This window comes from Odocoileus virginianus, unplaced genomic scaffold (assembly GCF_023699985.2).
Source record: "Odocoileus virginianus isolate 20LAN1187 ecotype Illinois unplaced genomic scaffold, Ovbor_1.2 Unplaced_Scaffold_7, whole genome shotgun sequence".
In the NCBI taxonomy this organism is placed as follows: Eukaryota; Metazoa; Chordata; class Mammalia; order Artiodactyla; family Cervidae; genus Odocoileus; species Odocoileus virginianus.
In genome coordinates this window covers 1,304,860-1,318,049 of record NW_027224269.1, presented here as the reverse complement: position 1 = coordinate 1,318,049, position 13,190 = coordinate 1,304,860, and the positions used below count along the sequence as shown (strand labels likewise).

The window sequence follows — 13,190 nt, the reverse complement described above, 5'->3', positions numbered from 1 at the left end:
AAAGATGGCTTGCTCTTGGCCCAGTGGTCCTCCAGGAGGTCTCTGAATGGAGGAGATGGGTGAGGTGTGGAGGGGGCCCCAACAGAGAGCATGGGAGAAGCCTACAGAGAGCAGGGTCAAAGGGGAGAGGTTACAACTGCAGAAATATTGGGTTGAGCTGAGAGTTGTGTAGTGAGATCAGAGAGGGGCTTTTCTAGGCAAAGCCAGGACCGCAGCCTGAGCCACAGGAACCTACCACCTTTGCTCAGATGCCCCAGAGAGTGGAATGAGAGGGCAGCAACCTGACCTGTGGGAACTAGATGGCAGAGCTGCCAGAGTGACAGCAGCAGTGAGCTCTGATTCCAGATCCCCTTTTCACTTCCTGTTGCTTTTGCTCTCCCTGCAACTTGCTTTCCCTTCCCTCCTGCCAGTGTGCTAGAGGATACAGGGCTTGGATGGCTGTCTGAAGGTTCACTGAAGAGCCCAGTTCTAAGGCTCCTGGCTCCATCAGAGTTGAGAATGAGCAAGAAGAGGAGGAGGGAGAAGGTGAAGCTTGTCCTCTGCCCAGGAGCAGATATTCAGACAGTGAGCTGGGCTTGGGCTGGCTGGCTGGCCTTAGGGATAGATTGGTCCCTTCAGGGCTGCCTCTCCCAGCTTCCTCCCTGTTCCAGGAGGGTGGCTGGTAGTGGGAACTCCTTCCATCCAGCACAGCCTCCCCTCTTGGTTTTGATCTCTGGAAGGAGAAGCCCCAGCCCCTTTTTTGAAATGGCAGCCGACACCACTTGTCTCTTCTCTCCTTCCCGCAGGCACTTCTGTTCAGAGTGCTGCCTCTCGCTGGTTCCTTCTGCTTCTGCTTGGTCTTCCCGCTGATTGGGAAGAAAGTGCACCAGTGGGGAGACAGGGGTCTGGAACTCTTAAAGGAACAGCTTTAGTTCTCTTGAAAATTTATTTACCTAGCACATAATTTTTTTTCTGTATTTCCCCAATCAATATAATCTGGCGAGAAAAGTGAATCAGATACAAAGTGACCATAATCACCATTTAAATGTTAATTGTAGATGTTCTGGTTTTCCTCTAAAGATTTTCAAGCAGATCAAGCATTAGCCCAAGCGACAATCATTATTAGCAATCAAATCCAATTCCAGGATCATTTACTAAGGGAATTAAGGTTGGGAGCTGTGGATCTGAGCAAGGAAGCCTCTGTTGCCTCAAGGGTTCACAGTCTCAGGCTGAAGACTGGAACTCCACAAGTAAAGAAGGCACAGGGAGAATCTGAAAATCTCTGGCACCATTTTTACCAATAGCTCTTTCGCCCTGGAGTCTTTGACTAGAGGAGTTTACAAGTAGCCAAATTGACAAGGCGACCTGAAATGCAGTCTTCCCTTGGCTGCCCATTGGTTGATCTGCAGTCAGTTAACTAGTTTTGTTAAGAACTTGGCCCTATGGAAAATAAATAAACAAAGCAAAGCATCATCGGATGCCAGAGTTGCAGAATCTTAGTGTCTTGTCCGTGTATGTGGGTGATGTGCTTTTTCCCATACGAAGAATATGAGAGAGACCGAACTCTGGGCCCCTTCAACCTCAGATTCTCAAGTCCTCCACCTCTTGGAGCTGTAGCACCTTCCACTGAGTTCAGCCCTCCCTAAATGGGCTTTCCAGATTCTTCGTTCTAATCTCGGTTCCCCCTTCAGGAGAAATGTCAGATCCTGTGCAAATTACCCAGTCTCAGAGCCTCAGTTTCTTCCAGAAAAAAAAAAAAAGTAAAGAGAAATTATTAAGATGATTTTGAGAATATGAGATAATATTAGAGAAGCATATTCAAGTAGAAAGGAGAAAGCTGGAGGTGCAGGAGCCAGATGGTGGCTCTGTCAAGTCTCTGTCTTTTACAAAACGAGCCTCAGAGAAGAGACTTGCTAGAGTCACACGCAGAGCCAGTGACAGAATCAGAGTCAGAACTGGCACCCAGCTCTTGTCAGCGCTCAGGCTACCGCTTTGCTAGAGGGTCCTCACCTTAGGATTTCAATGATGCGCCAATACTATTTTGCCTGGGCAAGGACGTGGGGAAGGTCTGGGACTCCGAGTGCTCCTGCTCCCCGAAGTGTCAGACTCCGCCCCTTCTGACGCTGCTTTGGGCATCGGAGGCCCGGAAAGCTTTCCCCAAGGGTGTTGGCTAAAGAGGTCCACCGGTCCTGGACCAGTGGAGGCTGAAGGGAGGGAGGCGGCTGCACGCGGAGAGAGACTCTCCGGCCAGAGGGAGACAGGCAGCCAGAGGGTGGGACAGTGGGCACACTCTGTGGAATTTCCCATCTCCCAGAGCAGGGAGTGCTGATGCCTTCTGCCCAAGGCACGTGGTGGTTGTGCCTAGAAGGTGGTAGTGCCACCCAGTTTCCAGCGTCCTAAGGCGAACCTGAGGATCACCCAGAGTGGTCATCCGTGCCGACCCTTGCAGCCTACAGAATCCAGGACCCAGAGCTTGCGGACCTACTAGGTGCGCACCGCGCCCTGCAGTGCGGCCACAGCGGCACTGCGGCATGCCTGGCCGGCCTAGGTGCAGACACGCGGCGCCAGGGAAGGTGAAGGTGACCGCCTTCTTCTTCCTGGCCTCGAGGGCTCTGCGCTGCGGGGCCGAGGGATGCTCGGGCCCACCAAAGTTTGCTCCCAGTGGTCGGGGACCCCAAGGAGCGTCCGGGGGCAGGGACTGTGCGCGCCACAGCGGGGGCTGGACCCCCATCCCCGCGTCACTTTGTGCACTCTCTTTGGGTCCCGAACCTTAACTCGCAGGGGTGGGAGTAGGTGGGGGTTCCGAGAGAGGGTCTCCTTCCGGAAGCCGGCCTCCTGGCCCCGCCGGGCCCCCGCCCGCCTCGGTGCAGCTGCCCCTCCAGCCCGGGCCCCGGGGCGCGAGTCCCCAGGTCTGTGGCCGCTCCCACCAGCTGATTTTGACAGAGGGGGGTCCCGGTCGGCGCGGACGGGCGGGGCGAGCCCCTGCCAGATCCGGGGATGATAACGTGCCGGCTCCATGTCGCGGCTTTGGGCTGTCCAGGCTCCGCCCCCTGTGAGTGTGTAAGTGTGTGATGCTGCCGCGGCCGCCGCCGCCGCCGCCGCCGCCGCCTGTGCAGCCGCCGACGCTGCCGCCCCGGCTGCCGCGCCGCGCCGCGCCGCTGCCGCTGCCCCGGCCGCCCCTGCCGCCGCCACCGCCGCCGCCAGCCCGCAGCCCGCCAGGCGGGCGGCCCCGCCGGCCCGAGCCCGCCGCGCCTGCCGCCGCAGCGTCGGGGCGCTGGGCGCGCGGGCAGCCGCGGACCGAGCAGACCCGAGCGGGCGGTCAGGCACTTGCCCGCCCGCTGCCGCCGCCGCCGCCCCGAAGCTCAGGACCCGGCACCTCCGGCGCCCGCCCTCGCCGCCGATGCGGCCCGGGCACTTTTAGCCGGGCAGGAGGGCCGGAGAGCGGGACTGCCCAGAGCAGCGCACGAGCCGCGCCGAGAGCCACGCAGACCCGCCGCGAGGAGGGACGGACGCCCGCCCGCCGCCACCACCGCCGCCGCCGCCCGGCCGCTATGGATCTATTCGACTTTTTCAGGGACTGGGACCTGGAGCAGCAGTGGTAGGTGTTGCTTTTTGCCTTCTCCTTTGCTGCGCGGGTCCCCGCGCTGGGGCTGGGCTTTCCGCCTTTGTTAAGAGGAGCCGGGGCTTGGTGGGGGCGCCCCGGACGCCCTCCCACTTGCTCTCGGCCACCTCTGGCCCCGGCCGCTGCGACTCCTCGATCTGGTGCCCGGGTGGGGGTAGGTGCGGATGAGTGAGGAATGCGGGTCCGGAAGGCGTCGCTTTGCACTCCAAGTCCGAAGAGTTGCGTTTGGCCCAAATCGGATGCGCTGCTGTCCGGGGTTTGAGCCGCGCGACCTCCGCCCGGGATTTTCTCCCCGAACGGCTGGCCTGGCGGCCTCCCAGCGCACCGGATGCTGCCGCTCGAAATGCCCCCAACTTTCCCAGGTGCTCGACGCCAGCGGCGGGTCGCGGGGGGACAGGCAGCGGCCAGGTGCCACCGGCGGCCCTCCGCGTCCCCAGCGGCCACCGCCCCCGCCGCCACCTCGGTCCCCGCGCGGCGCGGCGCGCACACCTTCCCTTCCACCCGCTCGCAATCCGGAGCCTGGCGGCGGCTTTGGGGACCACTGCGCGGGGGACCCCGGGTTCCGGGCCGACTGCGGCATTGACTTTCAGTACTGCGGGGTTTTGAAGTTGGCCCCTAAAGTTGGCCGCTCCGAAGTCAACGCACATTTAATTAGCCCCTGGGTCCTGTCTGCACCCCCCTCCCACTGGGAGGCAGCCACCGGTTTGTGTCATAGGCTCCCAGCTCGGATTCAAAGGTTTAGTCAGCTCTTCCCCAAATACCATCAACTTGTCGCCGAGAGGGCTGTCTGTGAAAGAAGGTGCAGAGGTGACTGAGAGCTGGAAAGTTGTTACTCTGCGTGCTGTGAGCGCGCGTGTGCATCAATAGCGATGCACATATCTATTAACTTTTACAAAAGCCTCACCTCCTGCACCAGCGTTATCACTGTTCATTTGTCATAACATTTTCTCGTATCAGTTTGCCCCCACAGCCTATGGAATTAGACGAGGGGAAGGCACGGCGGTAGCGACTTAGAATTGCACGCTTCGCTATTGGCTTTTTAAATGGAGTTGGAATAATCTATAGTACCGACCGGCAGTGCGAAATCTTTTGCAACGTTAAACTCCTGGCAGCCGTTGACTCTGAATGCTGTGTTTTTTTACAAGGATTTCCCTCGCTGATGTGATATTTTAGGCAATTTCCTTCTTTAGAAAAGGGTCACACTCTTAGCCAATAGCTTCATTATGCCAATCATGACTCCTTTAGTTGAAAATCCAAGATAACCAGAACTTAAAAACATTTTACTTTACAGCAATTCCGGGTAAATCCTTGAAGCCACAAATTATGCTGTATCAGTATTAATCTATAAGGCATTTTTGATACCATGCAGGGTTTTATCAGCTCTGCAGAAGAACACGTTGCAATTTTTAATAACCACGCTGTTGTTATTTAAAAGTAAAGATCGCAATAAAATTACTGCTCCATTAAATATTACGTTCCTGCACACAGCCTTTACTTTGTTTCACTAATTTATTTTGCAGGCACCTGATAACCACAACATTACTGTTTGCATACAGTTTGCCTAATATACAGTGTGGGTAACATTATTAACTTAACAGACGTTGTTATAATTGATTTTGTGGGTGTAGTTCAAATGTTAAACATATATACAATGTATTAGGTTTTTAAAAACATGTTTATTATACTATTTTAGTTTTAGTTTAATTTTAGGCACATGCAGTTGCATATTTAAAGGGGTGAACTCTTTTGATTTGTCTTTTCAGAAGACTACATCTCTCTCCTTTTTTGGAAACTCTATCTTTTATTATATTAAGGAAAATGCAAAACCCGATTTCCTCTAGATGCCTAACTGCCACATCAGTTAAGAAACATGTGGACTCAGACACTCTGTGGATATTATGTGAATACTGATGAATTAGTATAACATGTCTGCATAAATCAGCCAGCCTTTTCCCTCTGTGCACACATTCCAGGAAAATTTCTCCTTCGATTGTGAGGGGCAAGCTTCCTTCTACATCTGTGTTTGTAAACATTTGTAATACTGCAGTTGTGCATCTGTGTGTTGTACACCCCCACAGAGAAAAGGGACAGAAATGTGAATAGTGGGTGAAGTAAAGAGCTTGCTTATTGCCTTGAATGAAAGTCTGTACCTTTCCAAACTCTCTTGCACATCCAGAGCATGGCAATGGCATGTTTATTACATGTTTACTTCCCCTCCTGGGGAGTAAGTAGTTGCTTAGAGGGATGGCATCCATTGCTCCCCACCCCAAACCTCCCAAGGATGCCCTAGGAAGAAAAAGGTACCAGCCAAGTTAAGGATCTCATTTCCATTGGACCTCTTCTCAGCATTCATTTGTGGAACAGAGAGCTCTGAGCCATCTCTACCGCAACCCTATATGTCTGACATAATAACCGGATCAGGCCAGCTAAAAAACAAACTCATCTTCCACGACCTAATGGAGAAAGACTTTACAGAAACAGGCATATGTGTCACTTACAGACACTAGACTATAGTAAACAAAAAGCGTGTGCCCATTTAGAAACATCCACATTCCTCAGGAGGAAAGCAAATGGCCAGGATGAGGCATGGGTGACTCTTCCCAGCCTGGGCGGTTAAGAGTGCTTGGCGCTAAACGGAACAGAGCCCTGAACTTCACACAAGGCAAGAATCTCTTAATGGGTCATGCTCTTGACTCGATTAAAGGGCCAAAGCTCTCATTCTTGAAGATTCCTGGGTGAATGAGCAGTGTTCACCTGTGTCTGAATTTAATATGAACCATTCTGTGAAAAAGAGGAAGGCGCAGATGGCTGTGTACACCAAAGATACTACTTGCTCTTAAAAAGTGAAAAAAGGATAAGGGAAAAAATAATCAAATTTGATTGTTTAAATCACTGCGTACACTTGCCTGTGCTAACCCAGTCAATGAATTCTTGAGGTGTCTGGAGATCACGTGGCTAGATCTGGACTCCTTTACCAGCAGGATCTGAGGGCCTGCCAAGTGTCCAGCCTTTCTGTCGGCAGGCACCCCTCCCGTATTGATGAGATGTTGCTTTGTGACAGGCCGAGGTTCTTTGCAGGGGTGCTTATCATCATTTTATCATTGAAAAAGAAAGATGGAAGGGAAGACAGATACAGGAAGGGGCTCACACTAAAAAATAAAAATGGAAAAGCAAATCACCGTGAGAGCAAAATCACCATGTTGCAAAGCTTGATGACAATTGTAGTTAAGCCAGGATGACAGTGGCCGACTTTGCCTGTGAAGGACAGAGGCCAGCATCCTTGGTTTGTAGTTTTTATGTGATGTCTCACAAGTAGCCTAATTAGAGGCAAGCTTGCAAATGGGCAGTTATACAGGAAGAGAGTTAAACTCACTAAACTGTTAGATAAATAGAAAGTTCAAAGGTCTGTGTGGGGCTGTTGAGGCTGGGAAGGGGCCATGTGCGGGCCAGGCTTCTCCTCCCCTCCCCCTCATCCGCTGCCCCAGCGGCCCCCACTTTGCTCAGGTTCCCTCAGCCTTGTGGGAGGCGGGGACCCTGCTCTCCAGACAAAAGTGAACTGTTCCAGCTTCAGTTGGGCATGGCCCATGCAAGGCGGCGGCCCGGCTGCCTCCGCCGGTTCTGTGTGCACAGATCTGGGAGGCCTCCCTCTCTTCGATCCTCTGGAAGAGTGGCAGAGGCCTGTTGGTGCATGGGAATGTCAGGGAGGGACTGAGAAGGCAGCCCACCTCTACCTGGGATTGGCGGGAATATGGAGGGGGCCGAGGGGGTCCTGGATCTTGTTCTGACCAAGGCCCACAGGTCGCCAGGGTTTCTCTTTCTCTACCTCCATCCATTTATCTTTCTCCCTTCCCCTCTATTTGTTTTCCATTGAAAGGAAGACAGTCAGTGGTCTCTTTTTTCTTGCTGGTACAATATTCATTCTCCAGTGTGTCCGAGCTTTCATTCAAAAAACCGCTTGAGCTTGAGTGTGTGGAGTGGGTGGGGAGTAAGACTCAAGGTGGTGAAATTAGCTACTGATAAGGTCTGCTCTACACCCGGCTGAAAGCCCCCAAAGAATAAATGCTATCTCTGTAAATCTTAAAAGGCATGTCTGTTGGACAAGGAAGAAAATTATCTCATGTTAGAAATCAGTTTAATGATACATGAATTGTTTTGCTAATGATTCAGTCAAGCATTTAACAAGTCTAAAATATACAAATCAAGATTGAAAATGACTGCCTCAAATATGAATCTGTCATTATAGACATAAACGAGATTCCAAACATTTAAGCATGTTGTAGATGGATAAAAATTATATTGTATTTAAACATGCTAATTATTGTTGAATAGAAATGGTTTTAATGTGCTGAACCTTTATTTCATGCCCATTATTCTTAGCTAAGACTATTGCTTGCATGCAGAATCTGCACATATTTAACACATATTTAATTGAAAAAATCATAAAAGCCCAATAAAATGGCCATCTCTGGAACAAACTAGGAACTGTACTCCCATGAGCTTATAGCTGTAGGTTGTACCTCAGGAAGGGAAACCACCATATACTTGATGAGCTTGTCACATAGACAAAACAGTGGGTACAGTGAGTATATTTTTCACTCTTAATTTTGTTTTTTTCTGATTCCTGTGGGATAAAGAAAGAGATTTAAAAACTTATTTACTGAGAATGGAAAGAAGTTTATTGCTGATATAAGAACTCAGGACCACAATCTGGAGAAACCTTTTTGAGGAGTGTGTGTGTGTGTGTGTGTGTGTTTCACCCATGTATGTGATAAGTTGCATCATCATCATTGTTGTTGTTATTTGGGTATCTACTCAGTGCCCCAATATGACTGAGTAGCTAGTGCTTTAAATACTCAATTTTACTTAATCCTTTAGACAAGTTTATAAGATGGGTCCTAATATGACCTCCATTTTTAGATGAAGAAATGGAGGCACTGGCTCCTCAGTTATGCAGTTCAGATTCCAGCCTAGATAGGGCTGACCCCCGAGTCTGCATCAGCAACTGACATCTTGTCTGAGCCTTTCCAACAGGTGCCGTCCTTCCTCGTACATCATCTCTTTCCATCATTGTGCATCAGAATGCGCAGGTGTTATTCCTATTTTACAGATGAACAAACAGACCTAGATAGGTTGATTGACTCACCTAAGTTCACACAGCCTGATTTGTATCAATGGTAGGGCTGGATCAGAAATCCATATCTCCCACTTTCCAGCTTAATTGCCTTCCTGCACACCTTCATTGCCTGTTTTTTTATTATTATTATTGCCTAATATTTATTGTTACTGGGTGAGCTGGAGCATTTGGCTGTCACTGAAACAAACGGATTGGATTGTGTATGTTATGCTTGTGTAAAAAAAAAATTTTCTGTGGAATGACCATGTATTCAACTAGCCATGGAACTCTGCTTTTTTCTTTTAATCAAATAAGGAACATTTTGTGTAATGATACAATCTCTTAGCACTCGTTTATGGATGCTTCTTTAATGAGAAGGTATGAATAGTATAATATATGTATATTATAATTTTCCATTCATATATGTATAGTATATATCATATATATATAATTTTCCATAAATATATGTCAAAACTCAAATCCTTGAGAACTGTCTATTTAAATTCAAATACCCTAATGTTGAAGATTCAGTACTTGAACTTAAAAAAGACCACAGTATATCTGTCTAGTTAATTGGAAGCCTCAAAGCTGGGTGTAAGGGGTAGATAGCATTTCTTTCCAAAGCTTTATAACTTACCACATCTATCATTTGATTTGATCCTCACAATAACCTTGTGGGTTTGCCATGACTGGTCTTACTGGTTTCATTTTGTAGATGGCAAAAATGGCAGCTCAGAGAGGTTAACTGACTTGCCTGTTTTCACAGTATGTGGATGGTCTTAGGATTTGTGTTTATTGTTCTTTTCACTGTATCACTACTGTTGCATTAAGTCATTTGTGTTTAAATATTCACACACCCTCTCACATCATCTTGGACAGTGCCTTTTTCATTACAGATGCTCAAGAAACATCTGTTAACACGAGAACCCCACGAGCTCCAAGAGTGGTCTATGCAAATACTACTGTCTTTCAAAGATAGTTGCAAAAATCTTGGTGGTAATACCACCCTCTACCTGTTTTATAGTGTTTTAATTGTTTTGTAATTTTTTGACGGTCTCTTAGCCAGTCTGGTCTCTCTTGAGGAAAGGAATGAGAAAGAACGATGGTAACCCAAAAAATGCTTAATAGGAAAAGGCAAAATTAGAACCCCTGTTACTTACCCGTGTGCTTAAAAAGAGAAAACCAGATTCCCATGAATTCTAAGATATGCTTAGAACTACAAACTGCAGCTTTGAAGGTTGAGGGGTCCAGGACTGTATTGTGTCTCAATCTGTGTGGAGAACGTTAAAGAAGAATGTGTGATAAAAATCTGAAGAAGAATTGACTGATTGGAGGCTTGGGATTCCTCTAGCTTTCCTTGAGTTTCAGCCTTTATGACTTGTATTTCATCATGAGAAGGCTGTTTCTCTACTTAACTGTAGCAGATCCACGCCATAAATTATCATGACTGTTAAACAAAGGTCCAGCACTGGGTTCCTCTAATGTAAAACTTTTATGTTGCACTTTAATGAAATTTTATATGCATGTTCAAAGCGAGGCACACTTTATACCATGGAGAGGGCGATGCTCTGAATTGTTGAATTTATTTTAAGGTAAATCTTTTCGATGACCTTAGCTGCTAACATCCACCTACTTACTGAGCTGAGAAAAATTATCTGAGTGCTTAAATAAAATGGCATGATTTAAGCAGAGCTGACACTAGCCCTCCAGCTAGAATCTGATTTTGATTATGGATTGCTTAGTTTATGGAATGCTATTTTTCATATACCTGTGCATTTTGCTTCATTTGGAAAAGAAAATCAGCCAGTGATTGAAAGTTATCTTTGATGTGGTTGTTTGATAGGCATGTGCTGGTCTTGGAAGGCGTAAAGGCCACACACTGGGAAATAGCTAAGGAAACTTGAAATCGCTCATCTGTTTATTTTTTCAATGTTCATTTTACTGGAGAAAAGGAAAAGAAGAAACACATCGCTTCCATCCCATAAAGAGTGGTTTGTTTTCTTAGATTTCTAAATAACAGTTGTCTGTATCATCGACCAGCTTCAGTGAAAACCAGATCTCAATAGCAGGTATGTATGGTGGCATTGATGAAACCCTATTTCTGGAATCCGGATTTTGTGTTTTGGAGGCCACATATCTCCTGTCAGTAGCACTGAAATGGTCTCTTTTTTATATGAATAAAAATAAAATCCTGCTCATCTTGTAGTGGCGCTGCAGCTGCAGCCTGGGCTTTAACAGTCACCAGGAGAAGTTTCTTAGGAGTCTGACGCCTCCTTGGTCTTTGGGTCTCTAGTATGATTTGATCAAACCACCCCACTGGAAGGAGTGTGTTTTGAGGACAGTTTAACCTTCTGACTGTGGCAATATGTACAGGATGACCTAACTGTCTGCTGAACAATGAGAAATGCAATTGCAGAGGCTTTATTTCTCCCTCCAGGATGTCAGTCAATGAATTTTTTTAATAAATTAATTTTCCAAAGGGACTGGTGGTTTCACACCAGGTCGGCACAGCCATGGTAACTAAATTAAATTCCAGCTTGATGGATGTTTCTGATGAAGTGCCATGGAGTCCTGGAGAGGTCTCATCAATTAGCCATTACTTATTTGCTGGCAGAAGTCTTGGCTTGGGTGTGTAGATATTAATCAATGCCTCAAACCTAATGTTTGAAGACTGGAGGGCTTCACCATCATCTGGTTCAGCCTCTTCATCGTACAGATGAGGAGACTGAGGCCAAGGATGGGGAAATAACTTGCCCAAGGATGTATAGTCCACACGTGACGTTGTTGGGTAGGGTCTGGAGCCCTTGTGCCTGGTTCAGTATTTGTCACTCTCTCCAGAATGGTGTCCAGGGTTTCCCAGGTGGTGCTAGTGGTAAAGAACCTGCCTGCTAATGCAGGAGACATAAGAGACTTGGGTTCAATCCCTGGGTTGGGGAGACCCCTTGGAGGAAGAAATGGCAACTTACTTCAATATTCACGCCTAGAGAATCCCATGGACAGAGGAGCCTGGTGGGCTGCAGTTCATAGGGTTGCAAAGAGTTGGATGTGACTGAAGCGACTTAGCATGCACGGCAGAGGTGTTTGCTTCGTGTACCAGCTCTGTGCCCAGCGCTTTGCTAGGCAGCCACTCTTAGAAGGAGAGGAAAGGAATGTAGAAGGTGACCTCTGGCCTCACTGACTTGACGTTGGAATGTAGAACTAGTTTGGGGGAAATAGTATGACATGGATGTAAGTAAAGTAGGAATTCAGGGAGAGAGAGAGACTGTGGGCTAGAGGAGGAGAAGCAGTCTTCCTCAAGGCCAAGAGTGAAATGGAGAACCAGAAATGTGGGCCATTTAGAAGACCAGGAGCAGCAACACTTGCTCTTCAACAGTTGTCTTTGGACCCACAGTTATCTGGTTGGATAGTCGCTCACTACTGCTGAAGTTATGTTTTGCTAAGTGAACAGAGTTATTGTCATCACCCACTGACCACCATTGGCTGTGAGATAACTACAAAATTCTGGACAATCATTTATCTATCTATATTATGTAAATATTGATGCAGGAATTCTTCAAAGAAATACCAAATGAAAGTTTGTTTTCCCGAATCAGTTGAAACAAATGTTTGTCATTTGGCAGCATTTCTGGCAAAGTAGCTATTTTTGAGAGATGCATATATTGTGGCTCTTGAGATGTACTCAGATATATCTGTTCTTTTGTTCTTTTTCTTTTGAAAAAATTATTAGCTTGTTTTTCTGAAAGGTGTGTATTGATGCTTTTCCTTTTGCCTTTTTTTCCCCCTAAAGTTGGTGCCTTGGTACCATCTGATTGGCATTTATATCTATGTTTATAATGAATTGTTTGGCCACAAAATAATTCGTTGTCTGGCTGTCTCCTCCTTCGAATCTGAGCTCTGTCTTGGAGAAGCCACTGGCTATAATTCTCTTGCCTCTCTGCCTCTAAACTCACATACTCTTGCCCCGTTGGGTTAGACACCCCTCCTCTGAGCTGCCATGCTGCCCTGACCAGAGTTCCAGTGCACCTGAGTTTTGAGGGATGAGAATATGTCTTTTATTGATGTAATCCTAGTTAGGGTCTGGCCCAGAGTAATAGCCTAATGAAGCCAATCCAGGGTGCACCATCGTTCGCTTATCTGAGTCATTCAGGCATTGCACTAGGTCTTCCAAATATTATGTCTAGGTGGGAAGCCATCATAATAAGCCATATCAATAATAGCGAGTGAAAATAATAATCAGGGCTAACATTTCTTCTGTGACAGGCTCTGATTTGTGTTCTCTGAGTTCCCCATTTTGCAGGGCGGGGAAACTGGGACAGAGAGGTTCAGCAACTGAGAGTAGGTTACAGAGCTGAAATGAACACACAGGCTGTGTAAATCCTTCACTGTGCTGCTTGCCCATGATAATACCCTGGCAGAGATGCTAAAGCAGTGGCAAGCCCTGCGTGCCGTGGGGCTTGGCAGCGGACGAGGCTAACG

General features: G+C 47.7%; 1 protein-coding gene across 6 annotated transcripts in view; it reads left to right on the top strand.

Annotated features, from left to right (window-relative positions):
* The first annotated feature begins 3,186 nt into the window (after positions 1-3,186).
* The window catches only part of AFF2 (ALF transcription elongation factor 2), a 531,908-nt gene continuing 521,904 nt past the window's right edge, over positions 3,187-13,190 (top strand). For 5 of the 6 annotated variants that reach the window (XM_070462659.1, XM_070462658.1, XM_070462657.1 and 2 more), the window contains exon 1: positions 3,187-3,577. In XM_070462659.1, coding sequence (XP_070318760.1) covers positions 3,531-3,577 — 47 coding nt within the window. In that variant the 5' untranslated portion in view covers positions 3,187-3,530. The remainder of the gene's footprint in view (positions 3,578-13,190) is intronic. The other variant, XM_070462662.1, reaches the window with a different exon arrangement.